Genomic DNA, 17,380 nt, shown 5'->3' with positions numbered 1-17,380 from the left:
AACAATCTGAAAATAATTGCGTTGCCTCACTCTCCAGTGGCCCTGTTGTGTCTTCCTCAGTTTCAAATGTTTACTTGCTCTTTAACAGTGCTCACTGCCTTTACCACCCCCTATGGTCCATGCTTCAACAAATGAAAATGTGAAGGTTTTTCCTAATCCCTCTTAGTCTTTCACATTTAGATAATCACAATACGAAACAATTAAAAATTACATTATGATGGAACTTGGGTTGTGGGGTGTTGCTTTTTCACCTAAAGGGTAATCAGTCCTGTAATTGAAGGAGATTGAAGCGGGAGATATAAATGTGTTCAGAAGCAATTAGATGTGTTTAGAGAGACAAGGGGTTGATTGATAGGTTGAGATAGGAAAGCATAGGTGGAGGTTTATCTATGAACAGTAAACAGACTCCATTGAACCTAATGGTCTTTTCTTTATTCTAAAGTTTCTCACTATTTTAGCTATAGCAAGGCTGTTGGTTTGAAGATTTTGAGAGGAAAATTGTGGAATTATATCTTCAAAACTCATTAAAATTTTGGAATTGTATGTGATAGATTGTTATTTATTATTGGTAAAGCAATCGCTTTGAGGAGAGGAACCACAAGGTGGCAGCAAACCTCAGGTTATTTCTTCAGGCAGCCAAAATTAGATGTTTTCATTGCTTCAGTGCAATGTTCATGGAGTCTTTGGCAGACTTTGGCTATGAAATATGTTATAAAGAATTGCACTTGAATATATAGTATGGGCCCCTGCAGCAGTTGTATGGAGGAGTAGTTATGATATAGGATTAAACAAAAAAAGAGAGACACTTTATATAGCACCTTTCATGACCTCTGAACATCCCAAAGTGTGTTACAGTCAGTGAAATGCGTTTGAAGTGTTGTCACTGGCATAGAATTGTACAGAGGTGTGTGCAAAATAAGTATTGGTATCTGTGGAAATGGCACTGCATGTTCCCTGTTGCTTCCAGCAGGAAATCTGAGGTTGTGGAGGGCAGCAGGGAGCCAACAGAATAATTTATGCAGAATTTCAAGCCCAAATATGTATGAGTGTGCTACTCAGGCCACCAACTCCAACTCCAAGTCTCCAAATTGTTTATACTGAAACTCTCCACATCATTCGCCCAGCAACATTAAACTCTCCAATGAATTTCTCAGGCTGTACCAGATGATGTGGAGCCTCGTGTTCTGCTTGACGCTAATCCAGCCTTCCTACTCCATATCTACGTAGCCTGTTCTTCCACGTTTGTTACTTGGCTTGTTTGTCCTCTAACTCCATTGGTGAAAACCTAACATGTGGTTTCATTTTCCCTCCCCTTTGTGGCCTCTGTTCTTCCAGTCCATATAGAATTCTCAATTGCACAATGTTTTTTTTAAAAAGCTGCTTCAATCCAAACCATTGATTTTTATCTAACATTTCAAGTTATTTCACTGCTGTTACAGACCGGAGGGGGGTGAATTTAAATGGCCCTGATTCCTCCACTCACTATCTGTCCATAAACGGAAAAGGTGTTTTTGATTTCTGATTTTCCCCTTTATAAGTGGTGGCGTGTTTACCCACCCCTTCAGTTTGGAGTGATCCAATCCTCTATTAATAACACCTCAGCAAACTCGATGAGGTAAAATAAGAGAGTTGGTTTATTTTATATGCGTGCGCACAACGCGTGAAAGGGCTTTCGCAACACATACAACAAAAGTGGGATAAAGGAAAGTAAGGGGCACAGAGCAAGACCACGATAAAAGGAAGAGTTATAGTTTCACGCGAGTCCAGAATCAAAAGTCCAGTGGCATATTTCTTCTGAGGTTAGCAGGCTGAAACTGTTGCAGGGTGATCCAACTTTCCGGAAGCAAGGAACTCCACAATGGGAGAAGGCACATAGAGACGAATTAGTGTTGAAGACACTAATGCAGAAGTTCCAATGTTCCAGTAGTTCAGCATAGATGAGGGCCAGGCACTTCACTGGACAGAGCGCTTTCTGCTGCTACCTGTTAGATGATAAAGTAGTAGACTGCCTGGGTTCAGTTCCACGTGGCAATGTTACAGGTTCTGGCAGCTTGGGGAGATCATGTGACATAACTCCCAATTTTTTGCCTGGGTGTTGGCCAAAGATGTATTTTCCAAGGTCTGGAATCTTGAGGTGTTTAATAGAGGAGTCAGAGTCCCTTTTGTCCTTTGCAGACATGATGTCTCTGATGGCTGTAGCTCTGCCTTAGAAATGCAAAGGGAGTTGGTGCATTTCTTTGGAATGTGATTGTTGGCTGTCACAAAGGGCATTAGCACCTCATTAAAAATAACAAGTTCCCTGCTGGTTTCTGAAGGCTAGAAATTCCCCTGGTATGACTCATGGCTAGGCAGGGTAAAGCATTGTCCATTTTTAAAATAAAAATAATTTTATAAAGTATCCAGGTTAATGGCGATATCCTTCCTATCTTCTGATTGGGACATTGCCTAAATGCACCTAATCTGAAGGATCATCTCCACTGAAAAAACAATTCTGTACCCTCTGACTCTACATTACTGCTTCTCTCTACTTCAATTTCACAACCCTGCATGCTTTGTAGCATCCCCAACCAACCTTATGCACTCTACCTTCTCGTCCCTTTTTGAAACACCTTAAAAGCAACTCACCCCTTCAACCACTCCCAGCTCACCACTAACTTTTGCAATGCCCTCTCACCTGGCACCACCTGTGCCGTCCTCCTGAGATGTCCTTACTTTGTGATGGAAACTGTACTAACATAATTTGGCGCGCTGTGCTATGAAAGATGTGGAAGTGAACAGTCTGCATTGTGTTACAGCTTTATATATTGTCACAAGAAGGCTGTCTAGCTATATTAAAGTGCATTCAGTAGTGCTGCCAAACCAGCATTGCTTGGCCTAAGTCTTGCTGGCCTGGCTGTACTGACTGTGGCTCATTGCTATGAACGCTCAGCAATGGTGGCTTTTTCCCTGCAGAATGTATAATGGAGCTCTGGTTGTCAGAGGACACCTGGAGTGCCCATTATGTGCAGACTATTTCAAGTATCTGGTCTGTGTATCAAGTAATCCCAGGTATGGTGCAGTTTGAGGCAGAATAAAGTTCTTTCTTCTCTGACCCATCAATATGCCACAGCCCTGAGTTCAGTGAAATGCCACTAGTAGCGCTAGTGTGACATCTTTCCATTTAGTACACCTGTCTGCCTGACTCTCAATGCCAGTTAGTGCCCAATTTAAAGTCTGTTTTTGTGTTCTTTCCCACTGGAAGCTAAAATTCATATCAGCCCCTTAAAGTCAACAAACACAGAAGACTTCCAACCCATCAATCTGGGCTAAATTTGAATTGTGGTACAGAGGTGAAAGACCAATGCCTACCTTAAGAAATGTTAACCATGCCTCTGTGGAAACGGCGTGCCTTTCTCTAGTCAATGCCATGGAATCTTTGATGTCCACCTGTATCTTCAAATGGGACTTTTGTTTAGTGTCATGATTCACTGGGGATAGTGCACTGTAATATCAAGCCCCACTGCTCCCCGAGCTTAAAGAAATGTGAAAAGTTTGATTAGACCACCAAATTGACCAATTCTACCTAACTGTTTAATTTAGGTTAACAGAATTTGAGCACCAGATTTGTAAACTTAACAAGTAAATAACTGTTTATTAAACAAGTTGTCCTTAACCAGTTGCAAAAGAAAGAAATATGAACTGCTAACTTTTAACTCTAACTTAAACTCTATCCCTTCTTAACCCCTATACACAAATGCACACACAAGACATAGAAAACATGGATTTAAGGATGAGATAAAACAGTTCAATAGCACCAATCTGGAATATGGGATTAGATGAATTGATTTTGATTGATGTCTTCCCAAATTCCTTGCAGTTTGTTGTTGATGACACAAAGTAGTGTCCCAGCAGTTTCAGTCTGTGGTTCACTAGTTGAAAAACTTGCTTTTCAATGTCTCTACTGGTGATCTTCCCCCTTTTTCCTCTTGACAGGGCTTTTCAGATAAAGCAGGTCACAGGGAGATGAGGGATAGCCAGCCAATTATTACGGCAGAATTGCTGGAATCTTACAAACACAGGAGAGGGAAGTTTCGGGCCTTCCCTCTTTGCAGGCTAGGAGCTGTTCTGTCTGTACTGCTACCACACAAAATCCTGGCCGTCTGGTCAGGAGCCAATTAAAATGCTGTCATCACGCAGTTTCCCCTAGTCCAGAACTCCTTTCTGGCACCATCCCGTTCCTCCATGGCACACTATGTTCCAGGATAGCAACATTGTATATATTCCTCATCCTGCTCCAGTGAACATGTCCTTCAACTTCAGCCATTGTGGTTTTTAAAGCCACAGTCCAATTTTAAAGCCATAATCCAAGAAAAATAAAAAATATGTTCTTTACATTAGCATCACCTCCAAAGAATGGTACTCCAACAATGCGGTGCCTTCTCATTCTGTGCTCAAATGTTGGCCTAGATCAGTGGTCCTTGAATGTTTTTTGGGGGGAGGGTTAAAAGACCTATTTTCCAATGGGATTACAGGGTGTCCTCACTTAAAGTTGTAGTTACATTCCTGAAAATTGGCGACTTTAATTGAATCATGGGTTTCCATAGGGATCAATGTTAAACCCAAAGTTTGGCTATTCTGGGCAACAAATGTCCAAAGGAACCTATATACAAGTTGAAGTTCTATACCGTGTGTGTGGAGTACTGTGCATTCCTAGCTGATTTGGTTTATTTTGCAAATGACTTCATTCTCATAATTTTAAAAACATTGCACTCACCTCATTACAGAAATTTTAGATTGCCACTAGATGGAGTCTGGTCAGAGGTTGGTTGGTGCCGGAAGCTGTTGGAATCCTGGCACTACCTGCACTCACTAGCGTCTGCCACTAGATGGAGTGCAGAGGCTTCAATTCAGAACCGAAGCCAGGACCATAGCAGCTGAAAACAAATCCTGGTTTTAAAAAAAAGGGCAGGAAGCCAGGCTGGAGAGCAATGCAGGGGCTGGAGAACAACATTTTTGGGGAGGGGGGTGTGTTGGTCAAGGTCAGATGGAAGGTAAAACTGGCAGTTGGAGGAGGGATTGAGAGCAAGAGCAGAAACACTGTGGGAAAGGTTTTGGGCACAGGCAAACCATAAAATGTAGTCTGTGGCAAATGACTTTAATGTGAAAGTGCCATTATTTTATTAATCATGTTAAAGTGAAACAATATTAAGTGAGGGCTTGCTGTAGTAATCACAGCCTCCCATCTAAATTATAATGCTATATAATACTGAAGTATTGCATGCAAAGGAGTATTTTAATGATGCTTTTAGAAAGACCTAATCACTTGCAGATATCAATCTGATACCTACTTTTATACTTCCTCTCTTGATCAAGGCTGAAGTCACCTGGCACCCACCATAAGCCTTGGTAACTGCTGGTCTACCTGGAAATCTCCCTGCCAGTCTCAACTCACTCCCCTTCTAGGCGCGACAACCCATTCAGCATTGCATATATAGCAGCCACACTCCGCACCTGCTTCTGACTCGCACCAGTTCTGACCTTCACTTTGTTGCAGACCTACCTGAGAGCCTGTACAGACCTCCCCAAGGCTCTGTGGACCCTGGTTTGAGAATCACTGGCCTAGATTATGTGCTCAGGTCCTGCAGGAGGGCTTCGAAATTGAAATCTAGTACTGGAGGAGTGCTATGTTGTCAGAGGTTCTGTCTTTGGGTCAGAACATTAAATTGAAATCCTGTCTACCTGTTCAGGTGGATTTAAAGCAGTAGTAAAGAAAAGGATCCTGGAGATCAAATGAGCCGAAGATGCTCCTATTTTACCAAACCTTACATAACTGGCAGCACCAAGGAAATAACAGGCTCCCTGAACTAGCTGTTTTTTTTTGTTTTGTAGATTTCGCCTCAAGTACTTCGATGCTGTAAAAATGCACTGATGGGAGTTAGATGTCAGGGGGAGTTTAATAGCTGCAATATTGCAGTAAAGAAGCTCTTTACAGTTAGTCACACTTGCCATTAGCCATTACTTACAATTTTCCTCCCATTTTTTAAGTATTTTTGCTCTACTTTTGATATTGCTTCAAACTTTTTAACATCTAATCTAATCAATGGATTTTTTAAAAATTGAAATAGAATTGCTGGGGCAAATTCTCCACCCAGTATTGTTCCTGTACAAAGATTTAACATATCTGCCATAAGTGTCCCTAAGCTCTTAGAGAAAAGCATCAAGTAACTTTGGGATTTCGAATGAGTTCATCATATTTTCATAAAAAGGACAAACTGAAAAGGTCTCTTGTAGCAATTGAAAGCTATAAAGAAAAATGCAGTTGTATTGTGCCTTCTAAACCTTTGGAATGTCCCAATGTGCTTTACTTCCAATTAATTTGTATTTTAACAGTCACCACATTTATGCAAAGCAAGATCCCCAAACAGCAATGAGAGAAATGACCAGTTAATCTGTTTTGGTGATGTTAGTTGAGGATGAACACTTAAAACACTCTGCTGTTCTGCCAAAAATGGATCTTTCATAACCACCTGAAGAGGCAGACAGGGTTTTTTTTCCTTTCAAGGGATGCAGGTGTCACTGGCTAGGCTGGCATATTTATTGCCCATCCCTAATTGCCCTTGAGAAGGTGATGGTGGTGAGCTGCTGCCTTGAATCCCTGCAGTCCATGTGTTGTAGGTACACCCACAGTGCTGTTAGGGAGTTCCAAGATTTTGACCTAGCAACAGTGAAGGCACAGTGATGTATTTCCAAGTCCGGATGATGTGTGGCTTGGAGAAGAACTTCCAGGTGATAGTGTTCCCATGCATTTGCTGCCCTTGTCCTACTAGGTGGTAGAGGTCACGGATTGGGAAGGTGTTGTGGAAGGAACCTTGGTGAGTTGCTGCAGTGCATCTTGTAATGGTACACACTGCTGCCACTGTGTCAGTGGTGGGGGAAGTAGATGTTGGAGGTGGTGGAAGGGGTCCAATTGGGCTACTTTATCCTGTATGGCATTGAGCTCCTCGAGTGTTGATGGAGCTGTACTCATCCAGGCACGTGGCGAGCATTCCATCACATTCTTGATTTGTGCCTTGTAGATGGTGGATAGGCTTTGGGGAGTCAGAAGGTGAGTTACTTGCTGCAGAATTCCTAGCCTCTGCCTGCTCTTGTAGTCACAATATTTCTGTGGCTGGTCCAGTTCAGTTTCTGGTCAAGGATGTTGATAGTAGGGGATACAGCAAATGATAATGCAATTGAATGTTGAGGAGAGATGATTGTGTGAGAATGGATGATTTTTTTGAAAATATTTTGGGGAATATTGTGTTCTGTGAAGAAGGCTGTGTAAATGATTTGATTAAGCTAGGAAAAGTTACCAGAGACATGTGGTCTAGGAGGTGTGCATTTGTAATGAGATATTATGGTGGGTTTGAGGTACAAGCAAATAGGTTGGATCTAATATTTACATTTTTAAAGTTGCGAGTTCGTTTGAATATTAAAGGGAAGTCAGAAGTGGCGAGAAACATTTTTGCATCTTATAAGAGTTCCATGGGTAAACAGAAGAGGGTATGTTATATTTCATTGACCCAAAAGCAGAGACAAAATAGAAACATGAAAGATTTTATATCTGAAAGGATTTGAGTTTCAAAGAGATATGAGAACAATGGAACCCGAGAAGAAAGTGGGGAAAAGGTATTTGAGTTACTGAGGAGAGCTTGGTGGGTGGCTGTTGGCTCTGTGAGGAGGACCTAGAAACAGCTGGGAGAAGATGCAGTTTGAATCAGCCATCCAGTCAAGCCAGAAAAGTCTTTGGCTGCAGAAAGCAGTCTTGTCCCGAAGTCTTGAATTTCCACAACAGAGTGGAAGAGAGCTTGAGATCGTGTGGTATGCCTTTATTAAAGCTGCAGCTTTGGGTAAATTGCTTTGGGTAATATTACTGGATTTTTGTAGTTAAACATCTATAAGGGAATGTTGCCTGGACGGTGTTTAATTGTGGGTCTGACCCAGTTGTGAGTCTTTTGGGGGAATGTTTTGTAAGACTAATTTTAACTGTGTGACTGTAATCTTGTGTGCTTAAGTTTTCTTCTTGTTAATGAAACTTCTGTTTTTAATTTTTTAAATCCCAAAAGTGTCACTAGACTTCTTGCTGCTGAGATCAGTATATTTTCTTCTAATTTTCAGAGTAAAAAAAAAAGTGGGCATGGCCCGTAAGCCAAGCTTCACTCTGGGATTTGGTTTGCTCAGCAACTAACATCTGCTGTGGTCATAATGGTTGGATTCCCTCTTGTTAGAGATGATCATTGCCCAACACTTGTATGGCATGAATGTTACTTGCCACTTATAAGCCCAAGCCTGAATGTTGTCCTGGTTTTGGTGCATATGCACAGACTGCTTCAGTATCTGAGGAACATATGAAATAGGAACAGGAGTAGGCCATTTGGCCCCTCAAGCCTGCCCCGCCATTCAATAAGATTATGGCTGATCTGCCCGAGGCCTCAGCTCTTCTTTCATGCCAGCTTCTCATAGCCCTCAACTCCCCAATATTTCAAAGATCTATTTACCTCCTCTTTAAATGCTTTCAGTGATCTATCCTCCACAATTCTCTGAGGTAGAGAATTCCAGACATTCACAACCCTCTGAGAGAAGAAATTCCTTTGCATCTCAGTTTTAAATGAGTGTCCCCTTATTCTGTAACTATGTCCCCTAATTCAAGATTCCCTCACTAGTGGAAACATCATCTCAACATCTACCCTGCCAAGCCCCCTCAGAATATTGTATGTTTCAATAAGATCACCCCTCATGAGAACCATAGAAAAGTTACAGCACAGAAGGAGACCATTCGGCCCATCTTGTCCGTGCCAGCCCGAGGACACCCAGGTGCCCTCTCTAATCCCACCTTTCTGCACCCGGCCCATAGCCCTGCAGCTTACAGCACTTAAGCTGCAGATCCAGGTACTTTTTAAAAGAATTTAGAGTTTCTGCCTCTACCACTAACTTGGGCAGCGAATTCCACACCCACTACCCTCTGCGTAAAAAAAGTTCTTCCTCATGTCCCCCCTACACCTTCTGTCACTTATCTTGAATCTATGTCCCCTGGTTCTAGAATTCTCCCACCAAGGGAAATAATTTTATCCTGTCCACTCTATCTATTCCCCTCATAATTTTGTACACCTCAATTGAGTCACCTCTCAGCCTTCTTTATTCTAAGGAAAATAACCCCAACCTACCCAATATCTCCTCGTAGCTACACTTTTCTAACCCTGGCAACATTCTTGTAAACCACCTCTGCACTCTCCAGAGCTATTATGTCCTTCCTGTAATGTGGTGACCAGAACTGCACAGAATACTCCAGTTGTGGCCTCACCAGTGTTTTATACAATTCCGACATTATATCCTTACTTTTATATTCTATACCTCTGCCAGTGAAGGAGAGCATTCCATATGTCTTCTTTACAACCTTGTCTACTTGAACTGCTGCCTTCAGGGACCTGTGTACTTGTACACCAAGATCTCTCACTTCATCTACCCCGCTTAGTATATTCCCATTTATTGCGTAATCCCTGTAACTGTTTGATCTCCCTAAATGTATGACCTCACACTTCTCTATGTTAAAACCCATCTGCCACTTTACCACCCACTCCACCAACCCATCTATATCGTTTTGGAGATTATGGCTATCCTCTACACTATCCACTACTCGACCAATCTTTGTATCATCTGCAAATTTCTCAATCGTGCCCCCCACGTTCACGTCCAAATCGTTAATATATAACACAAACAGCAAGGGTCCCAACACCGAGCCCTGTAGAACACCACTTGAGACAACTTTCCATTCACAAGGGCATCCATCGACCATTACCCTTTGTTTCCTGTTACAAAGCCAACCTTTTATCCAGTTTGCCACATTACCCTGAATCCCACGGGCTTTTACTTTCCTGACCAATCTGCCATGTGGAACCTTGTCAAATGCCTTGCTAAAATCCATGTACACAACACCCACTGCACTACCTTCATCAACCCTTCTTGTCACTTCCTCAAATAATTCAATCAAATTTGTGAGGCAAGACCTTCCATTAACAAATCCACGCTGACCATCCCTGACTAGTCCATGCCTTTCCACCTGACAGTTAATCCTATCTCTTAGGATTGATTTTACTAATTTGCTCACCACCGATGTAAGACTAACTGGCCTATTATTGTTTGGCATTTCCTTTGATCCCTTTTTAAACAATGGAACTATGTTTGCATTTCTCCAGTACCTCCCCTGTATCTAGTGAAGATTGGAAAATCATCCTCAGAGCATCTGCTATCTCCTCCCTGACTTCCTTCAGCAGCCTCGGAAGCAATCCATCTGGCCCTGGTGACTTATCAACTTTCAAGGATTTCAACCCTTGGAGTACTTCCTCTCTCTTTATGACTATCCCGTCCAATATCTCACCGTGTTCCTCCTGGACTACTATATCTACATCCTCCCTTTCCTTTGTAAACACAGAGACAAAATATTCATTCAAAACCCTTCCCACAGCCTCTGCATCTACACACAAGTTTCCATCTTCATCTCTTCATTCTTCTAAACTCTAATGAATAAAGGCCTAACCTGTTTGGCCGTTTTTGATAAGTCAACCCTTCATCTCAGCAATCAGCCTAGTGAATCTCTTTTGAATTGCCTCCAATGCCAGCATATCCTTTCTTAAATACGTGGACCAAAACTGTACATAGCACTCCAGGTGCGGCCTTACCAACACCTTGTACAGTTGTAACAAGACTTCCCTATTTCCAAACTTCAACCCCCTAGCAATACAAGCCAAAATTCCATTTGCCCCCTTAATTAATTGCTCCACCTGCATGCTAACTTTTTGTGTTTCATGCACAAGAACACCCAGATCCCTCTGTGCTGCACTTCTTCGGAGTCTCTCTCCATTTAAATAGTAGTCTGCCTTTTGATTCTTCCTACCAAAGTGCATGACCTCACACTTTCCTACATTAAACTCCATCTGCCAAGTTTTCGCCCACTCATTCAACCTATTTAGTTCCCCTTGCAGATTCCTTATGTCCTTCCTCATCAACAACATGCCCTCCAACCTATTTTTGTATCGTCAGCAAATTTGGGTATACTACACTCTGTCCCCTCCTCCAAGGGATTAACATAGATAGTAAATAATTGAGGCCCTAGGACTGATCCCTGTGGCACTCCACTAGTTGCATCTTTCCAACCTGAAAAAGATCCATTAATCCTGACTCTCTGTCTTCTGTGTGTTAACCAATCCTCAATCCATGCTAATACATTATCCCTAATACCGTGAGCTCCATCTTGTGCAATAACCTTTTATGTGGCATCTTATCGAATGCCTTCTGGAAATCCAAATACACTACATCTACTGGTTCTCCTTTATCAACTCTGCTTTTTATATCCTCAAAAAAGTCTAGCAAATTTGTCAAACATGATTTCCCATTCACAAAACCATGTTGATTCTGTTTGATTGATTGTGTTAAGCTTTTCTAAATGTCCTGTTATTTCTTCCTTAATAATGAACTGTAGCATTTTCCCAATGACAGATGTTGGGCTGACTGGCCCATAGATTCCTGCTTCTTGTCTCTCCCTCCTTGAACAGGGGCGTCACATTAGCGGTTTTCCAATCTGCTGGGACCCTCCCGGAATCCAAAGAATTCTGGAGTATTTTGACCAATGCCTCCGCTATCTCTGCAGCTACTTCCTTTAAAACCCTTGGATGCAGGCCATCAGGTCCTGATGACTTGTCTGCCTTTAGTCCCATTAGTTTGTCAAATACTTTGTCCCTTGTGATAGAGACTGTTAAAAGATCTTTCCTCCCATTAGCTCCTTGCTTATCTGATATATTTGGGATGCATATAGTGTCCTCCTCCACAAAGACCGATGCAAAATATTGGTTTAAATTATCTGCCGTTTCCCTGTTCCCCATTTCTCTTCCCCCAGTCGCATCCTCCAAGGATCCTGCACTCACTTTAGCCACTCTTTCTTTTTATATACCCATAGAAGCTCTTGCTTTGTTTTTATATTTCTTGCCAATTTACTTTCATAATCAATTTTCCCTCTCTTCATTAGCTTTTTAGTCATCCGCTGCTGATTCCTGAAAAATTCCCAATCCTCTGGTCTACCATTAGTTTCTGCTGCTTTGTATGCCTTAGTTTTTGATTGGATACTCTCCTTGACCACTTTTGTTAACCATGGGAGGTTCATCCTTCTCATCGAGTCCTTCTTTTTGACCGGGATAAATTTTTGCTGAGCATGATGAAATATCTGCTTAAATGTCTGACACTGCTCATCACTGACCTTCCCCTTAATCTATTTTCCCAGCCCGCTTTAGACAACTCTTTCATCATACCTCTGTAATTGCCCTTATTTTAGCTGGAGACACTTGGTTTGAGACCCAAGTTGCTCGCCCTCAAACTGAATTTGAAATTCTACCATATTGTGATCACTACCCCCTAGAGGATCCTTAACTACGATATCTCTTATTCATCCCACCTCTACACTAGATGTAAAATATCCTGTTCGCAGGTAGTTTCTGCAACGTATTGCTCTAAGAAACAATCCCTGAGCACTCTACAAATTCGTCTTCCATGTTACCCCTGCCGATCTGATTTATCCAGTCAATATGCAGATTAAAATCACCCATAACAATTGTAGTGCCCTTGCACCACTCCATTATTTCCCGATTTATATTTTGTCCTCCAGTGAGGCAACTCTTCGAGGCCTATAGAAGACTCCCACCCGTGACTTCTTCCCCTTGCTATTCCTTATTTCCACCCAAACTGATTCCACATCACGATCTATTGCCCCTATATCACTACTCACCACCGCATTGAGGAGTCGCAAATGGTACTGAACATTGTGCAATCATCAGTGAACATCTTATGATGGAAAGAAGGTCATTGATGAAGCAGCTGAAAATGGTTGGGCTGAGGACACTACCCTGAGGAATCCTGCAGTGATGTCCTGGAGCCGAGACGATTGACCTCCAACAACCACAACCACCTTCCTTTGTGCTGGTATGACCCCAACCAGTGGAAACTTTCCCCCTGATTCCCATTGACTGGTTTTACTAGGGCTCCTTGATGCCACACCCTGTCAAATGCGGCCTCAATTTTAATGCCTTATCTGAAACAAAATGCAGCACTCCCTCGGGACTTTAGTAAAGTATTAAGCCTAGATTATGGGCTTGATCTGGGACTAGAACAAATAGAGAGGCTGGCTGGCTTGTGTCCTGCTAAGACCATGGGAATGTCATCTTTCGAATACAACTGGTTAATTGTACAGTATTAAATTGATAGTTTTATGTCTTTTGGAAATCTAGAAAAAATCCAGCTTTTTGAGGGGGGATTATTTTATAGCTTGGGGTCATTCATCCCTTTTAGGAATTTACATAAATTACAAAAAGATTGGATTAGTAATAAACACAGTGCTTTGGATTTGTTTTGCCTGCTGTTTTAAGGATTGTTTTAACCTGTTTTTTTTAATCAGCTGACATAGGAATTTGATCAGAAGAGTCATTATAACATGATTTCAACCCAGAATGCAAAAGAGCCCGTTACCTGGGCCATTTTAGAGGACAGTAAGAGTCCACACAATAATGTGGGACTGGAGTTGCATGTAGGCTAGCGTAGGTAAAAGTGGCAGATATCCTTCCATTTCTGCGGAACATTAAGTCGAGTGGTTGGGTTCTTACAACATTCGTGATGCTAACCCATGAATTACCTTACTTGCACATTTTATTGTGACTCATTTGGTATAGGATTTGAACATAATCAACTTAAGATTGTAAGTCAAGCTGTAAATGACTACTCTTTACATTATTCAGACAACTGTGTATTATGGTTTTCAAATAGTGGATATGGTATGAAAAGGACATACAATGAAGTTCCCACTGTCTCTATGGATCAGCAAATGCTTGAAAATTGGATAAGTATTTGAGGGAAGATTTAACAGAAGAATATGAGAAAGATCATGCGATGTGATTACTGCATGCTGGTACTGACAAGATAGTCCTTGTCTTTTCAGATATTGTATGTTCCTGTAATTAATCTGGAAGAAAGCTCAGTGAATTAGAGGGCCTCCATCCAGTTCACAAAAAGTTTCTCTTTGCTTTTTAGCTAATAAAGAAAGTTATTGAGATCGGTGATACCTCCTGTCTCCTGCCCATAATGGACGTTTTTAAGTCAGAAGATCGAGACCTAATGCAGAGACACTGTCATTCCAGTGCCATGTCAATCCTACAAAATAAAGAAGGCGACACATATGTAAAGGAAGCAGTGGCGTATCTCTCCCTGGCAATCATTTCATCAGGTTAGTGGCAGTGGTCTGATTTTAGACTAGATCAGGGAGATGAAATTTGGAGCATTAACATGATCCTGATCCAAGGTTGGGGAGAGGGTGGGGGGGTGGAATTTAAATTCCCAAAGTGAATCTAAAAATTCTTTTGAGTCTAAGAAGAATAGATTTGAAACTTAGATCTCCAATTAATATTTTTCAAACAATACTGAGAGTCCAATGTGACAAATTTTATTCACATTTCTTAGGCAAAATATATATTATTACTGTTCCATCTTTGGCTTTTTGAGGGGGGATTGATTAGGAACTAGGTATAGTCATAGGTCATTCAATCCTCAAGGCTGAATTGCTATTCAATTAGATCATGTTTGATTTGAACCTCCACTCCATATCCCTTGATACCATTAGCTCATAAAAGTTTATTGATTTCAACCTTGAAAGCTCCAATTTTTCTAGTATTCACATTCTTTGAGATGAGGAGGGGAAAGACGAAAATTCTAGATCTCTGTTATGGAAAAACTCCTTCCGCATTTTCTCTCCTAAATGGTCTGACTCATTTTAGGATTATGGTTCTTGATTCTTTACCCCACCAGAAGAGTCCATTCTATCAAATCCTTTTAATATTTTAAACTTTTAGATAGATAAGAACTGGCCATGAGGCTTTTGTAGTAAGCCAGAGAGCATAGAATTTAGTGAAAGGAGCATCTTTCATTCTGCATCTTAAAATTCTAAATATGAATGAGCCCCCAAATCTGTGCGAGTCCAGATTCTTTTCCTTGGCTATGCTGAGTTAGACGCCTGAGCCGGGGAAGTTGCAGGGAAGCTACCATTCACTTTGGTGCTCCCTGGCCTATACAGAAGAAGAAAAGTTACCAAAAGCTCACAGCTAAATAATTTCCCTGTGGTTCCTCTCATATGCAGGTACATTTAGGGCAGGAACAAGATTAGACTTGTTTGGCATGCTTTCCTGTCCTCCCAACCCATAAACTAATGACTTCTAGAATTTCCCATGTAGGCTGGCACATGAAGAATAATAGAACAAAGTAATAGACCCATGTCCCAGTGAGGATTACCCCCATCATAGAGCTTTAAGTTGTGTGTGTCATTTAATATCTTAAATATTAAGAGAACTACAATGTAGTCTGAAATAGCTAATTTAATTTTGAACATTCTTTCAGCTGTTAATGCTATTTGCTTTGAGTAATGGGTTTGGATATGATCCCAGGTTATTGGTTATAATTTTTTATATAGATTTACAGCTAGTAAATGCTGTTCTTTATGTCAAGTCAGCTAATGAAATTGTCGTCTTTTACCTCCTGAAACATTTCTATCCTTGGCCCCATGCTGCTGAGACACACTCATTCATGCTCTTGTGACCTACAACCTTTCCCAACATCTTTGTTTACAGTTCAGAGTTCCACCCTACAAAAACTCTTAACTCCAAAGGACCTCCACTGTCTACATCCTATCTTGTTCACCCATTGCCATTCTCCTTACCTACCTCCAGTGGATCCTCCTGATCCCTCTTTGGCTTACCCTTTATTTTCAAATCCATTTTAAAAACTGCACCTTGAGTAGAGAAGGTAAATTCTGTGTTTGTATCAGGGTATGAAATAACAGATGCTACTTTTATAATCATGGAATGGTTGGAGCACAGAACAAGACCATTCAGCCTGAAGAGTCCTTGCCAGCTATCTGCAAGAGCAATTCCGCTAGTCCCGCTCTCCTGCCCTTTCCGTATTGCCTTGCAATTGTTTCCCCTTCAAGTACTTATCTAATTCCCTTTTGAAAGTCATGGTTGAATATGCCTCCACCACCCTTTCAGGCAGTGCATTCCAAATCATCATTATTTGCTGCATACTAATGTTTTTCTTTGAACAGTTTCTTTCTATCTAAATCTGTCTTAATATTGAACATCCACCACCTTTTCTCAAATCAATTTTGCTGATAAACCCAATATACATGTACAACCTCTAGAAGTCCATACACACCACATCAATTGCATTGTCTTCATTATCTTTTCTGTTACCTCATCAAAAAACTCTAGTTAATTAAATATGATTTGCCCTTAACAAATTGTGCTGGCTTTCCTTAATTAATCCACACGTATCCAAGTGACTGTTAATTTTCCAGGATTTGCATTTCTAAAAGCTTCCCCACCACCGAGGTTAAAATGATTTGACCTGCAATTGCTGGATTTGCAATTCCCCAGTCTGCAGGCATTACCCCCATTTTTAAAATCATGGAAGATTGCAGCTAGTACTTCTACAATTTCCGGCCTTATTTCCCTTGGCAATCTAGGGTGCATCCTATCTGGACCTGGTGACTTATTAGTACAGCCTGCCTTTCTAACACCACCTCTTTATCAATTTTCTAGCCCATTCAATATCTCAACTATCTCCTTTCACTGTTTAGTATGGAAGAGGTTCTCTTTGCTGCAGTATTTGTTGCCTCATTTCCTTAAGTGATAAAAGAAAAAGTATGCATAATATATTCCAAAACACAGTGTGGTCACATAAAACATGTCCGCTTGTCGTAGGGCTATGATAAATGGAAATAGAAAGTGTCTATTCTGTTTTTTTTGGACGCAATGAAGGTCTGCTTGCCAGAACTCCAAAGTAAAAGAGCTTTGATTTGTAACTGAGTTTGGGAATTCCAGTGTCATAAAGCATGTCTGCTGGTGATTTTTAACAAATGTTTTCCGTTTTCTATGTTCCATTCTGTGTGTTGTGTGTGAAAATCTTTCTCTGAACTTTCTTTAAAGGCCACCAAGTGTCTTACTCAAGAGGCTGCATTTTATTAATTTATTCTTGAATTCAATTCCTTGCCATTTTAAACCATGAATTTTTATTTTTAAAGAAACCTAAGTTAAGAATTAATGTTGATTAGTTCCAGATTCCACTGCAGTTGGGAAGAGTGAGAGAGAAGATGGGACAAATATGGAAATAGCATTTAAATAAAGCTAAGCTTGGGCTTTATCCAAAAGGAAAGGTGAGGAGGGAAGGAAAAGAAAAAAAAAAGTTCGAGTGAGTATCAAAATGAGACATGGGGAGGTAGGGTTTAAAATAGTCTAGCAACTCCTACAGAGCAAAAAACATCCTCTGGGAATTAGTGCCT

The 17,380-nt window shown here is 41.0% G+C and overlaps 1 protein-coding gene across 4 annotated transcripts in view; it reads left to right on the top strand.

Annotated features, from left to right (window-relative positions):
* ttc34 (tetratricopeptide repeat domain 34) overlaps positions 1–17,380 on the top strand; it is a 114,356-nt gene that overhangs the window by 20,007 nt on the left and 76,969 nt on the right. For all 4 annotated transcript variants that reach the window (XM_078557886.1, XM_078557887.1, XM_078557888.1 and 1 more), the window contains exon 4: positions 14,086–14,278. In XM_078557886.1, coding sequence (XP_078414012.1) covers positions 14,086–14,278 — 193 coding nt within the window. The remainder of the gene's footprint in view (positions 1–14,085; positions 14,279–17,380) is intronic.

The sequence above is a fragment of the Cetorhinus maximus genome, chromosome 15 (assembly GCF_964194155.1).
Source record: "Cetorhinus maximus chromosome 15, sCetMax3.hap1.1, whole genome shotgun sequence".
NCBI lineage: Eukaryota > Metazoa > Chordata > Chondrichthyes > Lamniformes > Cetorhinidae > Cetorhinus > Cetorhinus maximus.
The sequence above is the reverse complement of the archived record's forward strand: the minus strand, read 5'-3'. Positions and strand labels throughout refer to the sequence as shown.